Raw genomic sequence first — 26,284 nt, 5'->3', positions numbered from 1 at the left:
ACGGACGCGCGGGCGCGGGGGTTGGGGGGCGCGCGCTCGGCCACACCCGGCCCTGGGGCCCCGGACGCTCCGGCCCTGGGGCCCCGGACGCTCCGGCCCTGGGGCCCCGGACGCTCCGACCCCGGGCGCGACGAGCGAGGACCGTCCGCGGGGACCTGGCAGGCAGCCTGCGACCTGCGCCGCGGGGGAAGGGCGCGGAGGCTGCCATGCACCGCGGAGACGCTCCCGACACCGCACCCAGCTGTCAGGCCAGCGGCTCCTCCTACCAGCGCGCCTGCAAACCGCATTTAGCCTCCGCACCATCTCCGCCACCGCCATCTCCTCGCGCCGCAGCCAGAACCTCATCCTCCGGCGGAGCGCGGGGCCCTCCGCCGCCCGCGCCCCTCCGCCGCAGACGGTGCCTCGGGGGTGGGGTCGCTCGATGGGGAGGGGGCACGGCCGCACCGCCTGCCCGGGATTGGCTCCCGAGCCCCGCCGAGGGGGCGCGCCCTGCGGCAGGGGGGCTGCGGGGCGGAAGCGGAAGCGGCGCGCCTGCCCCGCGAGTCCCCGCGGTCACCTGGGGGCCCTGCGCGCGCACGGCCGAGGTCACCTGAGCCCTGCGCGCGCACCCCCGCGGCCCCCCGGGGCCCCCACAGTCCCAAGGGTGCTCCCCGCGCAGAGGCACAAGCCGCTCTCCGCCCCGGGTCTCTGCGCCCTCGCTGGGGAGGACGAGGAGCTGCGGGGCGCGAACCGAGGGCGAGGCGGCCACCGAGGTGGCGCCCGGAACGGCTCCCCGCACTGTACCTGCGGCCGCCCTGGGGCAGGTGCACAGCCCGCAGCAGCCGAGCGCGCGCTCTCCGCGCCGCCGCATGCCGCTCAGCCGTCCCCGCGCGCGGAGGTCCCGGTGCCCCGCGGCTGACCGGGTGGACCGCCCGCTCCCCCAGCCGCGCCGCTGGCCTGGGGACGCCCGGGCGGAGAGAGGAGCGCGCCGCAGGCTCGCGGGGCCCCTCCGACCCCGCCGCGGTTGGCGCGAAGCCACCGGGTGCATTTTACACCTGAGCGCCGGGCAGGCAGATGGGAGTCGCGGGGAGCGGCCGTGGCTGCCACCGCCGAGGGCGGGGGGAGCAGGTGTGCGGGCGCCGCGCGCAGGGACCTCTGCTCCCCCGGGGCCTTCCATCCTTCTGTGGCTGGCGTTACAGGGAGCAGGCCCTCCCGGAGGATTTCCAGAAGCGCCCGCTTCTGCGCCTGGTGTGGGAAATTCAAGCATGGGGCAGAGGAGGCTCTACCTGCAGCCTCCGTGGCATAAGGCCACTGAGCAGGGTCCCAGGGTCAATAGACAAAGGTGACCAGATCTGTCCTCCGAGAAGTCATGGGCCTGGGGGACAAGAAAGATCTGGAAACTAATTGCTGCGGCATGAAATGAAGGCGGAGAGTGAGGGTAAAGCTGCCTTTCTTCTCTTTTTCCTTTCCTTCCCTTTTGTTTTATTTTGTTTTGTTTTTAGCATCAGACCACCTACACACAAGCGGTTCCGGAAGGTTCAAGGAGAGCCCGGTGAACAGAGGGTTCCAGAAAGGTGGCATCGCACGGTGGACAGTGAGGCTTCCCCTTGTCCAGGGCTGCCCTCTCTGGGCAGGACACACTCCCCCTCCCCCTCACACCAGCTGTGTCCACTCAGGCAGAGCCTAAAGCCCTTCCCTCCCCAAGTGCAGTGGGCAGCGCCCAGCTTCCCGCTGTCCCAAAGGCAGCAACCGCCCCACGTGTCCTCAACACCCCACTTTGCCTTGGCCCCAACCGGCACCCCCAGCCGCTCACCTGGATGGGAGCCCCTGCCCCCAGGCACCTCCACCTCCTCCCTCACCTGGTTCAACCCCTTTTGATCACAGAAGTGTTTTCAGGCGGTGCTCAAACTTGAGAGGCAGCCGGAACCCCGAGGGTCTGTGGACCCCACATGGCTAGGCACGCCACCCAGCATTTCCCTCCAGACCCTCTGGCCTGCTCTCACTGACCCCCTCATGCTGGGACACCTCCACTCACACTCGGCTTCTTTCCTCAACCCTATGTCTTCCACCCTGTCCCCTGAAGTGCCTGTGGCTGGTGCCATCCCCGGACCGAGCCGCTCACTCCGGCACTGCTTCAAGGGCTGAGTCTGCTGCCCTCTGTGACGGTTGCCACTTACAGGTCCATGTGGCCAGGCTCGGTGCCCAGATGTTTGCTCAAATACCAGGCCGGATGTCATTTTGAGGGCATTTTGTAGATGTGATTAACATGTGAGTCAGCTGACTCTGCGTAAAGCAGACCATGCTCCCTGGTATGGGTGGGCCTTGTCAAATCAGCTGAAGGCTTTAGGTGACAAAGATGACCCCCCCCCCGAAGAAGAGGGAATACTGTCCCCAGACTGCCGCCAGACTTGACCTGCAACGCGGCTCTTCCCTGGGCCTACAGTCTGCTCCTGCCTTACGCATTTCAAATTCACCAGCCCCACCGCCACGTGAGCCCGTCACTTAGAATAAATCCCTCCTTCTCCCTCCCTCCTTCCCTCTATCAAACCTTCACTCTCTCCTTAAATTAAGGCATAAATGGTGCTTTCTCTAAAAATCATTTCATATTTGCCTAAAGTATAGCGGCCGAAACGACACCACCCAACGATTCCTGAGTGCGTGGTGCGCTCCATGGACTCTCCTGACCTCCTCCAGCTCACGTGGTCTCCACCAAGAGGTGGGCACGACTCTTAGGCTGTTTTATAGACTACGGCCCAGAGAGGGTGACTTGCCCAGGATCACACAGCTGGTCAGTGGCAGAGGCGGGATCCGAACCCAGATGCAGATAGAAACACAGGCCTAGACAAGTGTTTGCTTCAGGGAAACATTGTCCCGTCCCAACTGGAATGCCATCCCTAAAGTCCCTTACAGGAAATAAGGGACAGTTAGGTACACAAGGTCCCAAACCCAACGCTGCGGAAGAATCTTGGCCTGCGGGTCCCAAGGGTGCAGGCCGGCTTTGTACGGCTCTCACCCCTCCCCGAGAGGAAAACCAGGACGTGGCTGTCCACCCGCCCCAGGAGGCCCAACGGTGCCCAGGTGGGAAGGCAGATGTAATGTTACACCTGGATACCAAACACATCCTCTTAGCAACCAGCACGGAAAGTCAGCCATGAAAGGAGGTGAAAAACGAGAGCTGGGAGGGTTCTGAGAAGCCCGGAGCCCTGGGTAGCCGGTCCTCCTGAGGCAGGTGCCGGTGCGCTGGGGTGAAGGGGAGACGCACTGGGCCGCTGGGCCGGAACTAACCCTTCCTCCTGCGGTGCCCGTCCCCACGTCAAGGGGGCAGCATGGGGAAAGGGGGACTTGGAAAGAAGAAACCCACACCAGGTGCGTCCTGGAGCACAGAGGGAACAACTGTTTCTGGGCCTCCCTGACCCCAAGGGGGTTACTCTCTGCATGGGGCAGGCCACTAACAGGGACCAGTGGCGAACAAGTGGCGAACAGGTGAATGAGGCCTGTGCAGGGGCAACCCCCTGTGGAAGTGACGTGAAGCCTATGACAAAGTCCAAGATACCGGCAGCCCCGGCTCCAGCGATATGCTCTGGGACGTGCTCGGGACACCCATGTTTGCAGCAGTGGGGCTTACGGTACTGGGGGGGCAAGGATGGGGACAGTAAGGGAAGGGGGAGGGGAGGCAGGCAGGGAGAGAGTGGGGGGTAGGGGGAGCACAGGAGAGAAGAGGGGAGGAGGAGGGTAAGGGAGTGCCAGGGAGGGGAGGTGAAGGGGAAGGGGGTGGCAGGGAGGAGGGGGGAGAGGAGGGTGGCAGAGAGGGGAGGAGGGCAGGGAGGGGAGATGGCAGAGAGGGGAAGGGGAAAGAAAAGGGTGTTAGGGAAGGAAGCGGAGAGGAGGGGGGATGCCAAGGAGTGTCGGGGGTGTGGGCGGGAAGGGGAGAGGAGGGATATCAGGGAAGGAAGGAGGAGGGTAAGGGACTGCTAGGGAGGGAAGGGGAAGAGGAGGCGTTGCAGGGAGGGGAGGGGGAGGGCCGGGGTGGGAGGGAGGGGAAGGTAGGGAGGGGAGGCTGATAACTAACAGGTTTCCGGGTCACAGCAGCAAACCACACAGCCTTGAGCTACAGCAGCAAGTTGCAGAGACAGGAAATCTGACTCTGTTCATGCCAAATGCGGAGAGTGAGGCCCCAGGCCCTCCACGGGACCCTGCTGAAGCAGGGGCTCTCCTGGCACAGCCGGGCAGCAACAGGCTTCCCAGGGATGGGGAGCTGGAGGAACCCCGTAGGGTCCCCTGACAGGGGCAGCCAGGAGGGACCTCACCGATGGGTGGCTGGAGGACAGAGCCACCAGGGAGGAGGGACGGGGAGGGGACTATAGTCCTCAGGATGGGGGACCGCCACTACACGCCGCTCAGCCCCAGCCCCAGGCACCTGGCCCGCCTCCCCCACCTTGTTCCCGGCCCTCAGGGCCCAGTAGCATCCCCGCCAGCACCCATGACCTCCCTCCAGCGACCTTTCCTCGAACCCCAGGCCGCACACCGGACAGAAGGGGCAGGACTCCCCAGGGGGCTGCGAGAGTGTGCCCTGCCCCGGTGGTCAGACCTCAGGAGAGGCCACCTCACACCTCTCAGGATGGCTCTGACTCTGGAGACGAGAGAGAACAGGCATCAGCCAGGATGGCGAGAAAGGGGGGCCCTGGGCGCGGTGGCGGGAACAAGGCCCGCCGACAGCAGTAGGGAGGCCCGCAAAGCTTTAGGACGAAGCTAAAATGAAACTACAGCATAGCCCAGCAATGTTCCTCCGCGAACACACCCGGAAAAGACAAATCCTAACTTCAAGAGCTCCCTGGGCAGCGCATCCAGCCGTCCTGCCTGTCGGTCTCTGGCTCTAACAGTGTGTGGACGGAGCAGACCCAGGGATGCCCCTTCCACGGGCCTCCGACCATCCTCCCACCTTCAGAGCCACCTTCCCGTTGCCCTCAGCCTCTGGGACCAGCCAGCACCCGCCTGTGAGCTGCGGTCCGTATCGCCGACCACCCATGAGCTTCCAGATGCATCCAGATTCTTCCCCCGGGGTGGAGGCGGCCACCAGCCGCCTGGTCCACATGCCCCTGCCTCTCTCTGGGCTCCTACTTCGACCACGATGCCGGGGCGTGGGAGGGCATGGGGCCCTTCTGTGAGCTGGGCGAGGAGAAGCATGAGGGCTCTAAGCTTCCCTTGAAGGGGCTGCACCATCGTGATGGGAGAAGCCGCCCCAGGGTGAGTGGGGTCAAAGCCTGGATGCCACGGAAGCCACCTGGTTCTGGAGAGGAGCCCGAATGGGGCCCTGTGGGTCTGCGTGCCTGGGTCTGCCTGCACACACCCAGCTCTGGGACTTCCCAGATGAGGCAGTGAACCCGTCACCCTTCGGGAAGTTGGACGACCCCCTGACTCACCTCGCAGGCTGGCCGGCCCCCAGGCTGGGCTGGGAGATCCTCTCTTCGACAGGCTCATCGTCAAGCAGGACCAGGAGCCTCTGGAGCCCTGCCGCCTTGGGGGGCCACTCTGGCGTCCCCCTGTTGCCAGAGCCTGTCCCTACAGACGCAAGGCTGCTTTTCCTCCCCTCCCCTGGAGCCCTCTCCCAAGCCACGGACCACATGGGAACAATAAAGTTTTCTGCAGAAAAAGGGGTACCTGTACCCTGTGTTTCTAGCAGCACAACTCACAGTAGTCCAGTCACGGGAGCAACCAGGGCACCATGTGCACGGGGGACCACTACTCGGCCCCAGAAAGGACCCTCTGCCCTCGGCCACAGCAGGGCAGACCCCAAGAGCCTGGCTTTAGCTAAGTGAAAGGCGTCCGAGAGGGACAGATGCCGCATGAGGTCACCGGTGCATGGGATCTGGAAGCACGGGACCCGTGGACGCCAAGAGCAGCCACTGGCTTCCAGGTGCCGGGCATGATGACACCCACGGGCCACACCCGTCCCTTGAGCAGGTGAATGACCTCGGGGCTGCATGTGCAGAAGGCGCTGGAGGAAAGCACACCTGTCACACCCGTGAGCACCGTCCGGGGGTACAGACGTCCTCACCACAAAACAAAACAGAAGCGCGTCAGACGTGCTAGCTAACCTCACTGTGCTGATCATTCCAAAACACGTGCCTGGACCCAGTCACCCTGTTGCACACCTTCTGGCCCCCCTCACCAACCGAGGCCGCGTGTCTGCGGAGAGATGGTGAGATGGGGCAGCCATACCAAAGGACTCAGGAGCCCCCACTGCCCAGGTCCGGGGAAGACGGGTGTACGCAGCTGAGCAGGCACGGGGGCTGCAGGGGAAGGGGCCCCCACGCAGGGTAGGCAGAAGGGCGCACAGCGCGGGCCTGGCCGACCAGGACGTGTGGGCCCCCCTGGGCAGTGCAGACCGAACCTGAGACAGCCCGGCAGGTCAGAGCACACGAGTGTGCAGGCATGTGTGTGTGCCGCGTGCGTCCAGAGGGCGGGCAGGGAGGGAGGAGGAGGGGCCTGGGGCGGGGCAGGGAGGAGAGGATGGAGGCTGTGAGTGCACTGGGCAGGCCAGAGCCCAGCAAAAAAGCCGCAGCTGCTGCGTTAGTGACCAAACACGGCAGATGAGCTGGGGATCGGGATGAAATGTCACCAAGGCCCTCGGCCTCGTCCACGGGGGGACCAGGGGGCAGGAGCCGGAAGGGAGGGTGTCCCACAGAGGAGGCGGGGGCCTCGGGAGCGAGGCCTGTAGGAAGGCCCGGCTCTGAAACGCCATCATCTGGCTGGCGAAGAGCCCAGGCCTGGGAGGACGAGGGCTGGACGCGGCCGTGGGGTCATCGGGTGAACCCGTTGTGAGCTGCGAGAGGAGACATGAAAGTCGTCGTGTCTGCGTCAGCCGCACAGCAGGAAGGCTGGGACACGCTTTGTGTAACGGACTGGGGGACCGTCACCCACAGCCCCATGGGCCATCAGCCACCACGCCAGCCGACCGGGACAAGTACCTGTGACCCAGCAGTGACCTTCTGGAAGGACCCTAGCTGGAAGCTTGTGGAGGCTGTTGGGGAGGGCGGGCGTGGGAGGGGGTCCCCGTGGAGCCTTCCTGAAGGAGGGGTGACCCCTGACCCCTGACTCTGGGGCTCTGAGAATAGGAGGGGTCACAGGTCCCACTGCAGACGTGCAGGCCGAGGGCAGGGGCAGGCCAGACTACTGGGGGGCCAGGCCGCTGGCTTCCTTGGGGTGCCTTTGTCCGGAGTATCCCCAGACTCGGGCCCAGCTCTGCCGCCCCAGCTGTGCATCTGGGGCCAATACGGGGCATCGGCCTGCGCAGGCTTCCGGCCCCTGACCAGCCCCCGAGTCAGCAGATTCACCAGGGAAACAGGCTCCCTGCGGCTCATTCCCCTCAGCACCGCAGGCTGGGGGCCCACCAGCCACACGGATTCTCACCGTCCCAGAGGCTGGACGTCCGCACGGTCAGGCTGTGCAACGAGCTGCCGGGTCCTGTCCTGGGGCCTTCCCGCTGTGTCCTCCCAGGGGACAGGCAGGCAAGGGCGCGCTCTGGGATCTCCTTTCTGAGGGTTCCACCCCAGGACTGCCCCACCTCACTGAGACTCTGCCCCCAAATGCCGTCTCCCGGGGGCTTAGGGTGCGGCACGTGGGTTCTGGGGACACGGTGTTCAGAGCCCAGTTGTCTATGTGTATCTTCTTCCCATGACAACAACACAGTCACACAAAGTTTCTTCCTTCCTTTGAGTTACAACTTTCTGCCCCGTTTTCTGTCCAACATCTACCAGACTAGATCTTCAGAAGCGCCGTCCCGCATGTCCCTTGTGGTCCCCTGGGCACACGAGGACGGCAGGGGCGGCTCCGGCTCCTGGAGGAACCCCAGGTGGGGATGCCGGGAAAATCCGGGTCCCCATTAGGGGAAGGGGGCAGAGAGGACCGTGTGCAGAAGAGCCCGTGGGCTTCGTAACTGTAACCCAAGCCTCGAGGGCTCCTCGGGGGGGCGCCCCGGACCTGCTACCACAGTCTGGACACGGCAGGAGGGGCCCCAAACTCAAGCCTGTGACTCAAAGTGCAGAGAGTAGAATGACCTGCGGACGCGTCACCCCGCGTGGACACAGGGACTTGGGAGATGTGACCAGCAGGGGATCTCAAGGCAGGAGCACTGGGATTCCTGGCTGGGCCGGGCGTAGCCCAGGGGCCTCATAGCAGCAGGGCTCAGAGGCAAGGAGAGGATGCAGGGTTTCTCCCGGAGCCTCCAGATAGAACCCGCCCTACCCACACTTCGGGCACAGTGTGGGGTCACTGTGGGTGTCACAAGGGTCATCAGTGTGGGTGTCCGAGCCACCCGTGTGGTCATTTGTTACGGCAGCAGCAGGATAGTGGTGACGCCTCGCACACTGTCCTCCAGGAGCCTCGGCCGCCATCCCACCCCTGGGGAGAGAAGCCACCCCACCGGTGAGTCCCCGAGGCCCCCAAACGCGGCGGGGTCAGCAGGAAGAGCCCATGTCTGTGCCCACGAGCGTGGTGCTGTCCTGAGACACACACGCTACCCACGTAAACTGCTCCCCGCACCACGGAAACATCTGTGATCGCTTGGAAAACCGAGGGAGCGAGCCGGTCCCTTCCTAGTCCGTCGGACTGAATCTCACAGCCCGTCGAGGGGCGTCAGGCACTCAGCCGGCACGGGCAGCTGTGCGCTTTCTAGACGCTGGGGTCCCTCCTGCCAAGGGACACTCTGCCTGCCAGGACCATGACGCCTCCACTCTCACGGTGAGGAAATGGCACTACGAGCTGAGCACACGGACACAGCTGGGAATGTTTCTAACAGCTGTGACCGGAGCAAACAAGGCCAGCTTCCTTCGCGTCATTTCCTTCTGTTGTTCCGCGAGCCTCCCAAGCCCGGCAGGACGGCCGCCTCCTCAGGGGGAGCAGGGGCCCGGCTGTCCTCAGGGAGGTGCAGCTGGGGAAGCTGTGCTCCTGCTGGCGCCACTTGCTTTTGGGAACAAAGGACACTTTGACCTCAGACATCAGGACACAGGAGTGCCCAGCTCCCAGCACATGCCTCCGGTGCCTTCCAGAAGAGATACTGAAGGAAACAGAAGCGATGTTTAATTTCATAAACTTCTCCTAGTTCCCTTGTACCCTAATCCCTCCAGGTAGGAACTCTGCTGTCCTTTATCTGGGGTGAGACCCGTGGCACACAAGAGAAGCTTGTCACTGACTGCACAGGGCCAAGGGGGCCTCCCCACCTCCTGCCATGTCCCCGTCCTCCCCCGAGGGGCCTTCCTGCCCGACCAGATGGCTGGGGCCACTGCACCCTCACGCTCTAGCCTTCCCAGCAGCGCCGCACTTACGGCTCGGGGCCGTCCACACCTGCATGTGGCAGAGTCCGGAAGCTCGTCGCCATGACCTGCAGGGGCCCTGCGAGCCCGGGGAGCAGACGTGTGCCCTCCGGCTGTGCGAGCTGTGAGTGGCGTGTGAGAACGCTGGAGGCGGCAGGCGGGTTGTGCCCTGGTGTAGCGGTGTGGCTGGCAGGAGCAGGAAAGGGGGGCCACTGGTAGGGAAGGTGAGCAAGGAGAGGGTCTGGCCACGGAATGATCGGGACGGTCAGTGTCTGTGTCAGCTCGCAAGACTCTGTTCCCATCACCCAGACCAAACTCATGGGGGCCACTGTGCAGACATTATGGGTGTGACTGACCAACACCTGCAACCAGGCAGCTCAGACGAAAGCAGATCACGCACCCTCCATGATGTGGTGGGCCACGTCCAATCAGTCAAATGCCCCAAGAGCAAAAAACAGGTTTCCTGAGGACAGGGAATTCTGCCTCAAGACCACAACATAAAAACAGGGCAGGAAATAAAGGTGGGTATCAACACCATTTTTTCTTTAAAAAAAAAAAGTTTAAATTCAATTCATTAACATATTCCTGTCCTCAGGTTCGGAGGTAGAGGTCAGTCATTCATCAGCTGCATGAGACACCCCGTGCTCATCACAACCACGCCCTCCTTGACGCCTGTCCCCCAGCTACCCCCCCACCCTGTCCCCTCCAGCAGCCCTAAGTTTGTTCCCTAGAGTTAAGAGTCTCTTATGGTCTGTCTCCCTCTCTAGTTTTGTCTTGTTTTATGTTTTCTTCTCTTCCCCTATGATCCTCTGTCTTGTTTCTTAAACTCCACACATGACTGAAATCATATGATGATTGTCTTTCTCTGATGGACTTACTTCGCTCAGCATAATACCCTCTAGTTCCATCCACATCACTGCAAATGGCAAAATTTCATTTCTTTTGATGGCTGCATAGTATTCCATTGTATATATGAACCACGTCTTCTCTATCCATTCATCTGTGGATGGACATCTGGGTTCTTTCCATAGTTTGGCTGTTGTGGACATTGCTGCTATGAACATTCGGAGGCACATGCCCCTTTGGATCACTTCGCTTGTATCTTTGGGTAAATACCCAGTAGTGCGACTGCTGGGTCGTAGGATAGTTCTATTTTCAACTTCTCAAGGAACCTCCATGCTGTTTTCCAGAGTGGTTGCACCAGCTTGCATTCCCACCAACAGTGTAGGAGGGTTCCCCTTCTCTCCGCATCCTCGCCAGCATCTGTCATTTCCTCGACTTGTTAATTTTAGCCATTCGGACTGGTGTGAGGTGGGATCTCATTGTGGTTTTGATTTGTATTTCCCTGATGCCGAGTGATGTGGAGCACTTTCTCATGGGTCTGCTGGCCATCTGGATGTCTTCTTTGCAGAAATGTCTGTTCATATCCTCTGCCTATATCTTGACTGGGTTATTTGTTCTTTGGGTGTTGAGTTTGATAAGTTCTTTATAGATTTTGGACACTAGCCCTTTATCTGATACATCGTTTGCAAATATCTTCTCCCATTCTGTCAGTTGTCTTTTAGTTTTGTTGACTGTTTCCTTTGCTGTGCAGAAGGTTTTGAACCTGATGAAGTCCCAACAGTTCATTTTTGCCCTTGCTTCCCTTGCCTTTGGCGATGTTCCTAGGAAGAAGTGGCTGCTGCTGAGGTCGAAGAGGTTGCTGCCTGTGTTCTCCTCAAGGATTTTGATGGATTCCTTTCTCACATTGAGGTCCTTCATCCATTTTGAGTCTATTTTCGTGTGTGGTGTAAGGAATGATCCAATTTCATTTTTCTGCATGTGGCTGTCCAGTTTTCCCAACACCATTTATTGAAGAGGCTGTCTTTGTTCCATTGGACATTCTTTCCTGCTTTGTCGAAGATTAGTTGACCATAGAGTTGAGGGTCCATTTCTGGGCTCTCTATTCTGTTCCATTGATCTATGTGTCTGTTTTTGTGCCGGTACCATGCTGTCTTGGTGACGACAGCTTTATAATAGAGCTTGAAGTCCGGAATTGTGATGCCACCAACTTTGGCTTCTTTTTCAACATTCCTTTGGCTATTCGAGGTCTTTTCTGGTTCCATATAAATTTTAGGGTTATTTGTACCAGCTCTGGGAAAAATGTGGATGGTATTTAATAAGGATGGCATTGAATGTGTAGACTGCTCTGGGCAATGTAAACACTTTCATAATGTTTATTCTTCTAGTCCATGAGCGTGGGATGTTTTTCTCTCTCTGTGTCTTCCTCACCAACACCTTTTTTCTTTCGTTTGAATGTTTTAAACAGCTTTATTGAGATATAATCACAACACAAAGAACTGCACGTTTGAATACGTCCCTCCCGGCACACCGCCCCTCAGTGGCAGTCACGGGGTCGTGGGGTCATGGATGCATCGTGACTTCCAGGGAGCATCCTGTCCCCTTTGTGCAGTAGGATCACTGCCTGGGGCCCGCTACCTCATAGGCTTGGAGGCTGTCACTGAAGGTGGCGCTGTCCAGCCGGCCTCTAGAACTCTCCTCAGGCTCCCTGGGCATGCCCTCCCCTCCCACTACCTGCTTTCCTGACGTTGGCTGTGTCTCCCACCGGGAGTCCCAGGCCATTGGTCTGTGCCTGTTGGCTTGCTACTTTCTGCCCGAGGCCCTTCAGGGTCTCCTCTGTGGCCACAAGTGGCAGGATTTCCCCCTGTTCCGGGGTTGGATGTCTCAGGGAGGCAGGGAGAGCTTGACCCCTGGCATGAGAAGGTGCTGGTGGGGTGCTGGGCCGTCTCCAGAGTTGGAGAAAAGGCCGGCTCTTCAAGGACCAGCGGCCCAGACCCCTTTCCCTCCCTGGGGGGTGTCAGCTAGGGCAGCACGAGGGGACCCTAGGAATAGCAAGGGACAAGGGCCCTGCACCCGGCTCTAAAGGAGCCAGAAGGGAGGGGATCTGGGCGAGCTGGGGGCACTGCCTTCCGTGGCGGTGGGGGTGAGGCCTGGGAAGCAGGTGTGGAGGGTGGGACGTGGCCCCTGCCTCAGGCTCTGCAGAGCTCACAGGTGATGGGATGAATGCAGAAAAGCTGACTTCAGTGGGGGCCTCACTTACCGCTAGAACTGCCAGGTGACCCCACGGACATGGCCAAACAGAGCACCGTTTGGAGCCAGAGCACATCAGGGAAAGTTACCCAAAGCCGCCGTCCCGTGGCTGCTGCGTGTTTCCCACCTGCTCTCCCTGCTCTGCCGGACCCTGGGTCCCACGTGCGGGCCTGACACCTGGGCCGGGGATCACGTCTGTACTCGGCGGCTGGGCTCGGGCCGGGCGTGCGCCCAGACGGCATCACTCTCCCTCCAGGGGCCACGCAGATGAGATCTGATTTCGAGCTTTATTCATGGCTCTGCCGAGGTAAAGCCCTCCCCCCGTGGGGTTGGTGGCTGCATGCATGTCTGTTAGTGGCCACCTTCTCCGAGGGACACGGACACCGGTGGCTGAAAGTTCTGTAGCTTCCAGTATCCAATGCCCAACCCCCCACCACGCTCCTACAGGAGATCGGAGCTGGGAAGTGTCGCTTCCAGGGTTCACGGAAGCGCATCGCTAAGAGCCGACTGCCAGCAGGGCCGGCAGCGGACAGATGTCCCGTGCGCCACAGGGGGAGGGGTGCACCGCGCAGCCAGCCTAGACCGTCGGTTAAAACGGAACCTGACCCCCAGGCGGGCATGCGGGAGTCGTCGCCCTCGTTACTCTCACACCAAGCACCCCATGCGCTCTCTGGCCGGCAGGTCGGACATCGTTGGAGAGGAAACCGGTAACAATAGAGCCTGTGATGGGAATGATAACGTGGCCCCCGGGGACACAGAGGCGGGTGTCGTCCCAGCACTGACGCAGATTACTGCTCACGTCCCTGCCCCGTGTGACTTCTGTCCAAAACAGTAAACACTGGAACACAGCGATTTGTAATTAGGAAGTCGGTTTATGAGTGGTGGCCAGGGGTTTGGCAGGGATGGAGTCGGTTTATTACTTTGCTTAGAAAATTATTAGTAACAACTTTAAATTTGAGTTAATCTTACGTTTTCAGATCCTTTCCTTCAAATGTGTCCCCAATTGACAAAATGCCAAAAAAGGTCAGCGAGGTGATTTAGGTTCTGCAGGTCCGGAGCCCCTGAGGACCAGGAGCTGGCAGGCTGGGGACCCCCTCCTTCCTCCCTTCGAGGGACGTGGTCAGCAGGGAACGCCCTGGACACAGCGCCAAACCCCTGGCCACCACTCATCTGTTCTCTGCTTCCCTAATTCTGCCGTTTCGTGAATGTTCTAGAAATGGAGCCATGCAGACAGACACACCTCGCTTCACCGTGCTCCGCAGATGCTGACTTTTCACAAACGGAGGGTTTGTGGAGACTCGCACGGAGCATCGACCAGCCCCACTTTCCCAACAGAACATGCTCACTTCGCGTTCCTGTTGCATCTTGGGGATTCTTGCAAATCTTTCAAACTTTACATTGTATTTGTCACCGTGATCTGTGATCAGGGATTACAATTGCTCAAAAGCCCAGATGATGGTTAGCACCTTTTAGCAGTAAAATGTTTTTAACTTAAGGTATGTACATTTTTAAGAGATAATGCTGTCGGACGCCCGATAGACCACAGTGTGGTGCAAACCCGACTTTCAGACGCACAAGTAACGTACCCGAGCGTCTGCGCGGTGAGCCGGTGCGGGGCGCAGGGACGGGCTCCCCTCGCGCAGCCTGCTCCCTGGGGGATGATCGGGCTGATGACGTTTCCTGGTGAAGACAGACCGTGGGGGTTTCAGCCCTTCACCTGCTGAAGGACATTCAGGGTCTTCCCGGGTTTGGGCTACTGCAAACAAAACCAACATAAACATTCATGGGCATGAATCCGCCTAAAAGTTTCATTTCTTGGGCGAAATGCTCAGGAGTGCAATTGCTGGGCCGCAGGACGTGGGCAAGCGCTCTGCTGAGTGTCTGCTCCGGCCGCGCCCCTGCCAGCGATGGAGCGTGACCCGCCTCTCAGCGTCGCCCCTGCACAGGGCGCCGTTCTGGAAGGTGCGCAGTGCTGTCTCCTGCAGTTCTGTCTGTGCGTCTGAAAGGCTAACAGCCTTAAGCCTCTTCCCGGGGGATTGCCTGGCGTCCGGATCTACCCCAGCACCTGCTCAGGTCCGACGCCTTTTGCTGGCTGGACTGCCCGTTGGCGAGTGAGCTTGACGCCCGTCCTTCATGGGATTGGTGACCTGAAGATCGCGCCCCGCGCGGGCTGCAGCCCGTCTGCCCACCCTCTGAGCAGGGCCCTTTGCAGAGCATAAATTTCTAATTTTGACCAAGTCTAATTTGCCAATTTCTCCTTTTATGGGTCCTGTTTTTGGCATTAGGTCCAAGAACTCTCTGTATTCCTAACTCACAAATATTGTCTACTGTATTTTTTTTTCCAAAAGGGTAACAGTTGGACACTTTGTTTAAATCTGTAATCTGTTTTGAGTTAATCTTTATGTAACGGATGAAATTCAGGTGGGTGTTGGTTTTTGTCTCTGGATCTCCAATTGCTCCAGCTCAGTCTGTGGAAAAGGAGATCTTCCCTGCACGGGTTGATTTCCCGCCTTTGCCAGAAACCAGTTGGTCCCTCTGGTCAGACCAGCTGGTCTGCTTCTGAGTTTCCTACTGCGCTCTAGGGTCAGCCCTTCTGCCAGGAAGCAACCCGCAGCCCCACACACGTAGCAAACGTCTTGTTAGCAAGTGCACTGCTCCTTCTTCTGTCTTCCTTCTCAAGACTGTTGTCAGAATTTTGTTTTATTTTTTTAAAGATTCTATTTATTTGACAGAGACCCAGAGAGAGAAGGAACATGGCAGGGGGAGCAGGGGAGGGAGAAACAGGCTCCTCGCCGAGCAGGGAGCCTAATGTGGGGCTCGATCCCAGGACCCCGGGATCATGATCTGAGCTGGAGGCAGACACTCAGTGACCGAGCCACTCAGGCACCCCATGTTGTAAGAGTTTTAGTTCCTCTGACTTGCCATACAAATTTTAGGATCATCTTGTTTATGTCCATAGAAGCGTTTCTGGGATTTTACCGGGAATGCAGTGAATGGGAGTGGCGAGAGCAGACGTGCTTCACCCCGTCTTAGACCCAAGAACATGACGGTCTCTCCTCCACCGTGGTCGTGAGCACCTGCAGGGGCGGCCCACACCCCTGCACCGCTAATACTGGCTGTGCCTCAGTGTTTCATTTTCTTGAGTAATTCTAAACAATATTGTATTTTTACTTTTGGTGTCCGTGTGCCCATTGCTACGCACAGACGCACAACTGACTTCTGAGCGCCTGTCTTCCGTCCTGCAGCCTCGGTCCACGCTCTCGTACAGCTCCAGGGTTATCTCTGTAGAGCCCTCAGGATTTTATAATTAGGTAATCGTGTCATCTGTGAACAGATGACTGAGTCCCCCTTGCTGATCTCCACGACCTGTATGTGCTTCTCCTGCCCGAGGCAGCTGAGGACAAGCAGAGACAGCACATACCTAGCTCTGTCCCGCTCTGTCGGCCGTAGGGTTCTCTGTAGGTACCGTTACCATGGTAAGCAAGTCCCCCCATATTCCCGTTTTTCTGAAAGGGTGCTGAATGTTGTCAAATACTCTTTCTATACTGATTGAAAGTGATTTTTCTTCCTTCGTCCATTGATGTGGTGGGTTCCACAATAAATCTTGAAATACTGAACGAGCCCTGCTTGCCTACAAGAGACCCTCCTTGGTCACCGTGAGTGATTCCTCTTCCGTATTGCTGACTTCTACTTGCTAATATATTGTTATGAACTTCCGTGTCCGTATTCATGAGCAGTATTGGTGCATAGGTTTCTCTTCTGTCTGTGTCTGGCATCCATAGGACATTAGCCTTGTAAGAAACTGGGAAATGCTCCGCGCACTTCTTTGAATGCGTGTCAGAATCCTTGAGCGAAACCGCTCAGGTCTGAAGACTTCTTTGTGGGGGTTTTGAAAGCACGAACTCTTCGTCCTTACTCGGCATTAGGCTATCACATGGTCTACTTCCTATGAGCGAGACATGCTAGTTGTGCTTTTCAAGAAGTGTTTCTTCGCCTTCAGTTTTCAGAAGTTCAGCCATGAGAGGTCTTGGTGTGATTCGGGGGGATTTATTGTAACTGGGGTTCGACAACTTCTCAGACGTTCGTGTTTGTGTCTTTTGCCAAATCGGGGTAATTTTCAGTCTTCTCTCCCTCTCATGACTCCAGGGGCGTGAATGTCAGGTCTTTGCTTACAACCCCACATGTCCCCAAGGCTCTAGTCATTTGTTTTTTGAGTCTGTTATGCCCTATTGTCCAGACTGGGTGAGCTCTGTTTTATCCTCACGTTTGCTGGTTCTCGGGCTGTGGAGCCCATTGGTTGGTGGTTTTAATTTCAGTTTTCATATTTCCCACTTCAAGAACTCCCTGCATGGGGTGCCCAGACGGCTCCATCAGCTGAGTGTCTGACTCCTGATTTAGGCCCAGGTCATGGTCTCGGGGTCGTGGGATCGAGTCCTGCATTGGGCTCTGGGTTCAGTGGGGAGCCTGCCGGACAGTCTTTCCCTCTCCCTCCGCCCCTGCCCACTTAGGCACGAACACGCCCGCACTCTCTCTCTGTCTCTAAAAGAAGAACAATGACACACAGTGTCACACACATAGCGCAGTGACAAAAGCATCTGCCTTCAAACACTAGAAACAGAGGAGCAACTTAAAACTAAAGTAAACAGATGGAAGGAAATTGTAGAAGCAGAAGCCAAAGAACTAGAAAACAGGCAGGTAGGGAAGACCCACAAAACTGACAACCTCTAGTCAGACTAGTCCAAAGGACGGGTTTCTCGGATTTCTAGTGACGCTCCCAAACAATGTCACTGGCCGCGTCCCCCTAAGACTGAAGGTACCCACTGGCCGGGCTGCGGGGTCCAGAGACAGAACGTGCTCCACAGCCCGCAGTGAATTTCCCGGCCCCATAGCTGCCAGGGCAGCCGCCATGCAGGGGTCTGCCGGGAGGGGGCTCCTGAGTGGGGTGGTCTCCTGTTTGCTTTGCTCCTGGTCTTGAGAACAGCTTGGCCTCCACGCTGCTTACACCAGTTGGTGCCCCGAAGTCCTGCGTTTCTGCATGGCACACGCCTTTACACACAGCCCTACGCTTAGCTCCGTGGTCACCAGCCCGGTGCCGTCGGCCCTCACCCCTCCTCGGCCTCACTCCCACTCCCCCACCGGGCCTCAGCACCACCACAACCAGCACTGGCCATCCTACCCATCTTCCCAGAGGCTGCTTCTCATGCAAAGTGATTTCCAGCTACCCACAGGGATGCCTCACACCGACCCTGGGGCCGTCAATGCAGACCAGCCCACAGGCAGCTGCGTCCTCAGGGGCCGGACCAGATCTGGTCCTCACGGGCCTGGCAGGCCGGGGCTGCACCCAACATTGAGGTCTCGGTGGCACTGACGGGCAAGGGAGATGATTCGGGCCTGAGCCCTGGGGCCAGCGTGAAGCAGATGGGTCTCAGCTTCTCACACTGTTCCCCGGGGGCACACGGACGCGCTGAGGTGTTGGAGGGGGGCTCCTCAGAGCCTTCGGAGGCAGCAGGAGCCGTGGCTGGGGCAGAACCTCGGGCCCAGGCATCATGGGAAGCAGGCGGCATCCCACCACTCAGAGGGGCATGTTTCCGTGGAAGGAAGCGGGTCAGTGTGAGACGAGGCTCCTCCGTCCCACCGTGGTCTTCCTGCCCTGATCTGTATGCACCCGAACTGTGTGGGGCTCCTCCCTGCGCCCACTCTCGGGCCCCACCTCCTGCGCCAGAGTCGGGGGAAAGAACCAGATCTGCCAGGCGGATGCAGCTCAAGCCTGCAAGGTCACCACGTTTGTGGACAACCCCGTCCTCTCGGATTAGTCCCCAGCTCCCCCTCCTCTCCACCAAGGGGCGGGGGAAGGGTGTCCATGCCACCCCTGAGGGCTCTGTGCCCAGAGCTGGTGCTCAGTAGCTGGCATGGCCCAAAGGTCTCCCAGGCCCTGCTGGGGAAAGCTGGCCCCCCTCGATCCCCTCACCCCACCCCCGTGGCATCCCACCAGGATGCCCCTCAGAGGCCCGTGGAAACTTGGAGAAGGTGCACTCATGCTCTCACAGCTAGGCCCTTCCCGGAACCTGTCTGGCACACTGGGCTGGTGAGGACGCTCCGCCCCGACCCACTCGCTCTCCAATCCCCTTCCCCTGATCCCACCTGATGGCTGCCTCGTGTGCCCTCCTGCCCCTCCATGCCTGACTGGCATGCCCTCCCGCTCCCTGGGCTCTGCTGTGGACTGCAGCCTCGAGAAGCAGAAGACCCGCCCTCCGGCACTCATGCTCGTCCCACAAAGGCACTGTCCACCCCTCACGTTCTCCACGGATAGGTCTCCCAAGCAAGCCTGCATGGGGCTCTGCACACCCGAGCGCAGGTTTACACAGACCCGGGCCGGCACCTGCTCAGTGTGTGGGGACCTGTGTGTGGGGAACGCGTGCCCAGCGGAGGGGGACGACAGCCACAGCCTCTCACCCAGGCCAACTCTGACCCCTAGTGGACAGTCGGCTGTCACAAGCAGGGGTGCCCCCAGCTTCTGCTGGGCAGAACCAGGGACGCAGCCAACACCCCTCCGGCACAGGCCATCCCCACAGAAACCCACCCTCCACCCAGGGCCCATCGTGCTGAGGGACGGGCCCCAGGGCTGGAAGCCGAGGGGCACAGAAAGGGTCCAGGGACCTGGACCCACGACATGCGGGGCACTCCTGCAGCTCACGCTGGAAAGACAAACGCCCCGACTGCCAGCCGGGCAGGAGAGCTGAGCGGGCGTTTCTATGAAGAAGGGGTGAGACGGCGGACAAACATACGGAGGTTCTCGGCATCCTCTGCTATCTGGGAGACGCAAACCCAAACCACAGCCAGACGCCACGTCACACCCACCAGGACAGTGAAGAAAAAGAAAAGAGGAAAGACGGACAGAGGCACGTGTCGGGCGGGATGTGGAGACACTGGGAGGGCAGGTGTCGTGCCATGGGGACCACAGTGTGGCAGGCTCCCGACCGTGAAGCCAGAGTCCCCGGTCTCCCAGCGCCTCCTGCCCGGGCGCGCATCCGCGAGCAGTGAGGACACGTCCACACGGAAACTCGTGCGTGAGCATTCGTGGCGGCGGGATTCCCAATGGCCCCACATGGGAACAACCCAACACCCAGAGCCGACGATCAGGTGAGACGCCATTGGTCCCCGCGGTGGGATGGGGTTCGGCCATGGGAAGGGACGGAGCCCCGGACATAGGCCGCACCAGGACCATCCGTGAAGACACCACGCTCCTGGGAGAAGCCAGACACACAGGCCTCACATGCTGCGTGGGAGCATTTCCACACACGCCCAGAGCTGGTATGCACACGTCCCTTCCAGGAAGTGAGGAGCCCAACAACCACAGCATTAGGGGCCCTGGCAGGGCTGTGTCCATTGGGACCCATGGCCACTGTCTTCTGGGGGAGCCTGCTTCCCCCTCTCTCTGCTGCCTCTCTGCCTACTTGTGTGTGTCTCTCTCTGTCAAATAAATAAAAAATTTTTTAAAAAAGAAGGAGGCATTTTTATACATTTCCCACACTTAATCCTCTGCAACCTTTTCTCTGCACTCCTGGCATAAAGCCCAATCAGTCACGTTATCACTCTTCTTCTTCTTCTTCTTCTTCTTAATCTTTTTTTAAAAAGATTTTTCTTAACTTTTGAGAGAGAAGGGAGAAAGAGCCAGAGGAAATCACAAGCAGGGGGAGGAGCAGATGGCTGCCACCGTTGACACCACCAGGCCCGCGTGCGGGAAATACGGGGAGACGTGCACTGCCGTCCCTGGGAACCACCGGCCGGGAGCAGGAGGACAGACCGGCCCTGGGGATCCTCACGGCGGACAGCATGAGAAGGAACTCAGCGCGTCTCCCTCCAGGCCGGCTGCGGGGGCAGAGCTGCCTTCCCCACAAGCCGCAGACGGGCTGCGACCCACGTGCATGCCGGGTGCCGCCACACGGGCGAGCCCACCCTCCTGCTGGCCCTCGGCTCCGACCGCTCCGCGCGTCCAAGCCCCTCCCCTCCTTGAGGGTCCACGGCAGGTCCCGTGCATGTCCCTCCCTCTGGGTCGCTAAGAGCCGCCTGGGTTCCCGCGAGCAGGATGCGTGTTAGCTCGTGTGCCAAGGGGAACTCGGCGATACCAACTGACACGCCCGGGAGCCATCGGAGGTTGAAATGCGCGTACGTCCAAGGCCCGTCCACCTGCGGGGCACTTGCCGGGGTTGCTCTCTGTGAGGACATGCCCAGGATGAGGCAGAAGGCCCGGGGGACCCGAAGGCTGATACCGTGAGACTCCCAAGGCCCCAGACAGGACGGTCCGACCCACACAGACAGCTGGGCTGGATTAAAACATATAATCAGACTTTCACTTCTGTTAAATATAAGACAGCGGGACCAACACGGACGTGGGCACTAAGGCCCCATCACCAAACTGAGACTTAATTACAGCTTCGGGTCCCCCAGAAATGGGGCGACCAGCGCCAGTCAGTTGGGTGACCTTGGGTGACCTGCCGATGGACCCCGAGCAGTGACCCCGCGATCACCACCCGATCTCCTTCCAGAGCGAGTTCCTCGCCCTCCCCTCCTTCACAGAAGGAGCCTCTCACCTTGTCCCCTGCTCGGAGCCCCTTCCCACCTGCTGGGCCGGATGCTGTCCCATCCCTCGAGCAAAGCCAATGAGATCTTTTAAACATATTCACTTACATTTTGTAAGAATTTAAAGTGATATTTTAAAAACCCTTGGGAAAATGCTAACAGCAAACTCACTATCCTAGAAACCGGCGGATGTGCTGGGGAGAACCGGCCCGTCCGCCTCCTGTCCCACGAACTGTGCCTCCCGGCAACAAGGACACTTCTGTCCAGTAGGTGAGCTCGGGCCAGGAAGCAGGGGGTTCTCCAGGGGAGGAGGACCCTGCAACTGTGCAGAGTTAGTCGGTAAACCCAAGCACAGCTCCTGACGGCCGCTGGCATCCCAGAAGATGGACAGGCCACATCACGGCCGTGCTGGAGGGCGGCCCTCTCAGTCCGTCTTTAGGAGCCCTCGGGTCCGGTTCTGGCTTCTGGGACGACACAGGTTAGTGACGCTCTAAGGTTCAGCCGCGTGCAGGCGACAGCGTCATGGGAACAACAGGACGGCAGCCCCAGGCTCCTGACACCACGATTTCACTTTTCCCAAACACTTGTGGGCGTAAATATGACCGTCAGGGGCATGTGGCCCTGGGATCACCCTAATGGCAGAGCACACATCATAAAGCTCATAATTACACAGAAAATACAAAATCGGTCCCGCTGCTGGCGGGCTGTGGCGGGGAGGGGTGTGGGGTGGGGCTATGGAGATGAGCGGCTGCCTGGGTCTCTCTGTCCCCGCGAGGGGCTTCTCCGGACCCTCAGAGGCCTTCCTCCAGGTCCTGTGACCTGTCCTGCCGGTTGTAACCGGCGCCAAGTCAGTGCCCCTCTGGAGAGCCCATCTGGGAGGGCCTGGGAGAGCAGACAGTCACGAGGCTCCCAGGCACTGCCGGCCCCAGGGGCTGCTCTCGCCCGGCCTCAGGGGGCTGCCTGAGGGCCCCGGGCGTGCTTCCCACAGCGACGACGAAGCTGCCCCAGACGTCTATGGGTCCGTGGGCAGCGAACACGTGTCTGCAGATGTGGGACTCCTGCCAGCTTCCTCAGTGACGTGCGCTCACGGGCAAAGACCCACAGACCAGAGGGGGGGGTATCAGCAAGAGCCGTGTCGTTTAGAGCAACGGCCAAATTCTGTTTCCACAAACACCCCATTTTCTCCCGGGAACATCGTACCTGGGACGCGAAACCCCGAAGGGACGCGGCCCCCAGCCTCTTCCAGGGCCGTTCGCTCCACACACCACGTGCCCTCCAGCAGGGGGGCCATACCGGGAAGGGCAGCAACCCTCCCCCTCCCAAAAAACAGCACAAGCTTTGGGAGACAAACCACACATCTGTGTGACTGTGCAACGCTCAACCCGTGTTCACTCAGCGCCGCTCACCTGCTCTCCACGGAGCTGTGGCCACGCGCCACGCTAGAAATTGTGGGATCGACCCACAGCAACTTCCTTCCCAGCATCGGCTTCCTGGGGTCATTTTCACTCTCCCCAAAGTGCATTTTCGGCTTGAGCTCATTTTCCATGCGAAGCTGTGAGGGTCACATCGGGCCGGTGCAGCCCTTTCTGCAGCTGTGCTGTCGCCTGCCACGGGGACACCATATCTGCCATGAGGATGTCCACGCCTGTCACAGAGACGCCCAGGCCTGCCACGGGAATGCCCAGGCCTGCCATGGGGACGCCCACACCTGCCGCCCCGTCTCACATCCTCCGCGCACGCAGGGATTAGGTCCCGCCACGGGAAAGCACCGATATCCGGAGGGTTTTGACGACACAACGCCAACTTCATAACCCAGCCTCATGCGGCCGACAGTAACCGTTGGCACTAACCGCACGTCAGGAACCGCGTTAATTGTCTTTTAGCCTCAAAACTTTGCCCAGGACCTGTTGGAGCACCGTGCTCAGAGGTCCGTGGACGTCGTGGAAGACTTGGCTAACCCATCGGAGCAGACACACTGTTGGAAGAGCAAACGCGGGCCCGCGGCGTCCAAAGCCAGGGAGGCCTGTCAGCAGTAGTGAACGGGCCTCCCAGACGTGGCGTCTCTGCGGGCACCGGGCACTGCCACCCGCGCTCTCCCACGTGAGCTCTCGGACGACAGAGGGCCTCCGAAGCCAGCAGCCGGCCACACCACGCGTGTCCCTGCCCGCCGGCACTCGGCGGCCACCATAGAGACAGAGGCCGGGGGCGGGGTGAGGCGGGCGCCGGCACAGGGCGGCGGGGGCAAGGAGCGCAGAGCCGGTGGCGCTCGGGAGCTCTGCTCGCTGAGACGCACGTGTGCCCCGGTGGGCCTGCGTCTGCGGGTCTGTAACCACCCAAGTTGTCGGCCCTCCGCACCGCACGGTACCTGGGACAGGCGGCTCGTTCCCCCCCACCCGCCGTTCCGTGAGGCGACCGGCTCCCACCGTAGTCCTCCCCGACCTCTGCGGTGTCCTATGTGCTCAGGAGCACCGTCCCGCCTGCCTCAGCTGCTCACCCAGAACCGGATGGGGTGGGGGGCTCAGGCGTCACTGCCCCCCGGGTACGTCAGTGCTCCCATCTGGCCCTGTTGGCCCGGCGCCCCAGACACGTGACAAAGGCCAGCCCAGGTGGGGTCATGGACCAGGGGTCGTCAGCAGAGGCAGCTGGGCTGGAACGCAGGGACAAGCGGAGGCCCCTCGCCGGCACCAGGGGCGGTGTGGGCCCACAGAAAGGTGCCAAGCAGAAGCATCTCCCACGACTGCTCCCAGAAGGACGCTGTGGCCACAGGGAAGGGGGGCAGAAAACACAAGCCGGGGTCCATTTCAGACTCCAGACGAGACTTGAGCCCGGGAAGGAGACCCTGGCACTGACCTGAGATGCCTTCCCCGCCACCAAGAGGAGAGGCAACTGACTGTCCATGGGGCCATCTCAGCCTATGCTCACAGGCCCCCAGGCCAGGCCACGAGCAGCAGGTCTCCCGGGGAGGCCATCAGCACAGCGCCCCATGGAGGGAGGCCCTCCCCACGCGGCTGTGGCGGTCAGGGTAGGCTCTCAGCTGCCGGTGGGCACACAGGAAAGCCGAGACGGGACAGAGGGCTACAGACCCACTATGAGCACTGGAAAACGAGCTAATCAGAGTCTGTCCCGCACCTGCCCCCTTCCCTCAGCCACCAGCTCCCTCCTTTCTCCACAGGGGCAAGGAAGACAGGGAGGGCCTGGCCGCAGGCTACCTTCCTGTCCGCTGCGGAGGGGCAGTGAGGCCCCAGTGGGCCTCGTCCACAGAGCAGGACCTAGTGGCTGGGGAGGTCTGCAGCTTGGGGGACAGAGGCAGAATCAATCGTGATGCCAGTGAGAACAGAGGCTGGCCGGGCACAGCTCTGACTCCGTCACCCCGGGACATGACACCTGGGGTTCTACTGCTGCCTCCGGCATGGTGCTGTTGTCACCAGGCCACGGAGAGCCTTCCCACTAGCCCATGCTCCTAGCCACAGAGCGACAACCAGAGTCCAGCCCCAGCGTTCAGCCCCGGTGTCCCACTCCAGAGCCCGAGACACAGTGGCCCAGCGGAGGGCAGAAAGACTAGGTGACCTTCCAGCCGCAAAGCTCAGCGGCCCCCGTGGTCTGCTCCACGGAACTGTGCTCTCACCGAAGCAGGAAGCATGCCGCCTTTCCAAGTGCCCTCCCCATACAGGCCCCCTGGGTGACGGGCAGCGCTGTCCCCAGCCGTCTCCTGCCCTTGCCTTCCCTGGAAGCGGCTGTCCCACTGCTCCGCTCCCAGCGCGGAGAGCACCAGAGAGCCGGGGACGGCACGGATCAGTGAGTCAGGACGCGCCCCTTCGCGGGGAGAGGGCAGCCTCCAGCTCGCCAACAGTCCCGACAGGGAAAGTGACAAAAATCAAGTTTCTAACCTACAAGAGTGAACAGACGCTTGCTGGGGTCTCGGGGAACCCGTGCAGCCACGGCGGGGTCAGTGTGGGGCTCTCAGCCAGCGTGGGGCACGCTCGCTCAGTCCTCCGGGCCGGCCACCGACCTGCTGAGCCGTGACAGCTGTGTCCCGCCGAGCTCAGCGGACTCCCGTGGTTCCGAGAACCGAAGCCGAGACAGCTGATGGCTCCGTCCAGCCGTACCGCACTTCACCGCAGCCCGGAAGGACTTCGTCCTCTCGTGCTGACCGCTCGTCAGAAGAGCTTCTGGGACCAAGTGACGAGCATCCTGGCAGCTCCTCACCGGGTGTGGCGGGTAGCAGCTGCGGCTGCAGCCGGACGCCACGGGGACGCCACAGAGATGCCACGCGGACGCCACGGGGACGCCACAGACAAGCCACAGGGACTCCGTGCGGATGCCACGGGGACACCACACGGATGCCCCAGGGACGCCATACAGATGCTATGGGGACTCCATGAGAATGCTGTGGGGAAGCCAGAGGGACGCCATGTGGAGCCACGCAGACACCATGCGGACACCACGTGGGACACTGTCCTCCCAGACCCAAACCACACTCACCTCCTACAAGGACCAGAAGAGTGACTGGCAGGATTTTGAGCTTTCAAGTCAAACTAAGGTTTACAGCGTTCCTACCTGCGTGTGAGTGTGACCCTGCCGGCGGGTCTCCGACAAGCCTGAGGACGTCAGGTACGTCGATCTGAGGGTCACCTTCTTCCTTCTCGGCCTCATCGTGCTGTCTCTGGGAAGAACGGTGGCTGTGTCCAGTTCCCTTGCGCAGGACCAATCTCAGGCAGTCCAACATGAGCCTGCAGGGCGAGACCCAGATTGTCAGAGGGAAATGAGCTCAGCTGGCCAAGGACCGCATGCCGCTTCTCGAGGCCCGAACAACTGGACACAGCCTTCGCAGGGTTCACTCAGAAAGGGAGGGCGTCCGTTCACAAGGAAATTCATTTTCCTCCAATGAATTTCTATCGCATCTGTGTTCACACGCGCAATCTTCTTTTATGATATTGACCCAGAACAAAGGTTGCATAAACAAAAATATTATTTACTTCTGCTGAAGAAACACAAAGGCCTAGATTTCCCCCTTGACATTAAGGCTCCTGTTTCAAGGATATAAAATTCCCAATTCCCTGGTTTCAAGGTCACAGTCTAATTCACCAAACTGGCAGACTTTCAGAGCGACCGCAGACGGCTCAGATTACTTAAAAGCACGTGAAACCCTCTGAACAGGAATGCTGCCCCGAGTCCCAGATCAAACACTAAGGTACAGTCCCTCCTGTGAAAATCCAGCCAAAGAAACTCAAGTCCGGTTTTTGGGAACCAGATTTAAAGAGATAGCAGTTAAGGACACTTGAGACAGAAAGCACCAAAGTCACCTGTGGGGTGCACGGCCCCCG

General features: G+C 59.9%; 1 protein-coding gene and 1 pseudogene across 3 annotated transcripts in view; one reads left to right on the top strand and one right to left on the bottom strand.

Annotated features, from left to right (window-relative positions):
- Positions 1–25,690, bottom strand: part of MCF2L (MCF.2 cell line derived transforming sequence like) — a 118,729-nt gene extending 93,039 nt beyond the window's left edge. Inside the window, exon 1 of one of the 3 annotated variants that reach the window (XM_047720460.1) lies at positions 25,518–25,690. In XM_047720460.1, the coding sequence (XP_047576416.1) occupies positions 25,518–25,686 (169 nt within the window). In that variant the 5' untranslated portion in view covers positions 25,687–25,690. Of the gene's footprint in view, positions 1–266; positions 410–25,517 lie in introns of those variants that run through there. The other 2 variants (XM_047720462.1, XM_047720466.1) reach the window with 2 other exon arrangements.
- Positions 3,220–5,609, top strand: LOC125094858 (uncharacterized; annotated as a pseudogene).
- Positions 25,691–26,284: the final 594 nt, after the last annotated feature.

Source organism: Lutra lutra, chromosome 3 (genome assembly GCF_902655055.1).
Source record: "Lutra lutra chromosome 3, mLutLut1.2, whole genome shotgun sequence".
Lineage (NCBI taxonomy): Eukaryota > Metazoa > Chordata > Mammalia > Carnivora > Mustelidae > Lutra > Lutra lutra.
Note: the sequence above shows the minus strand (reverse complement) of the source record. Positions and strands in the feature narration are given on the sequence as shown.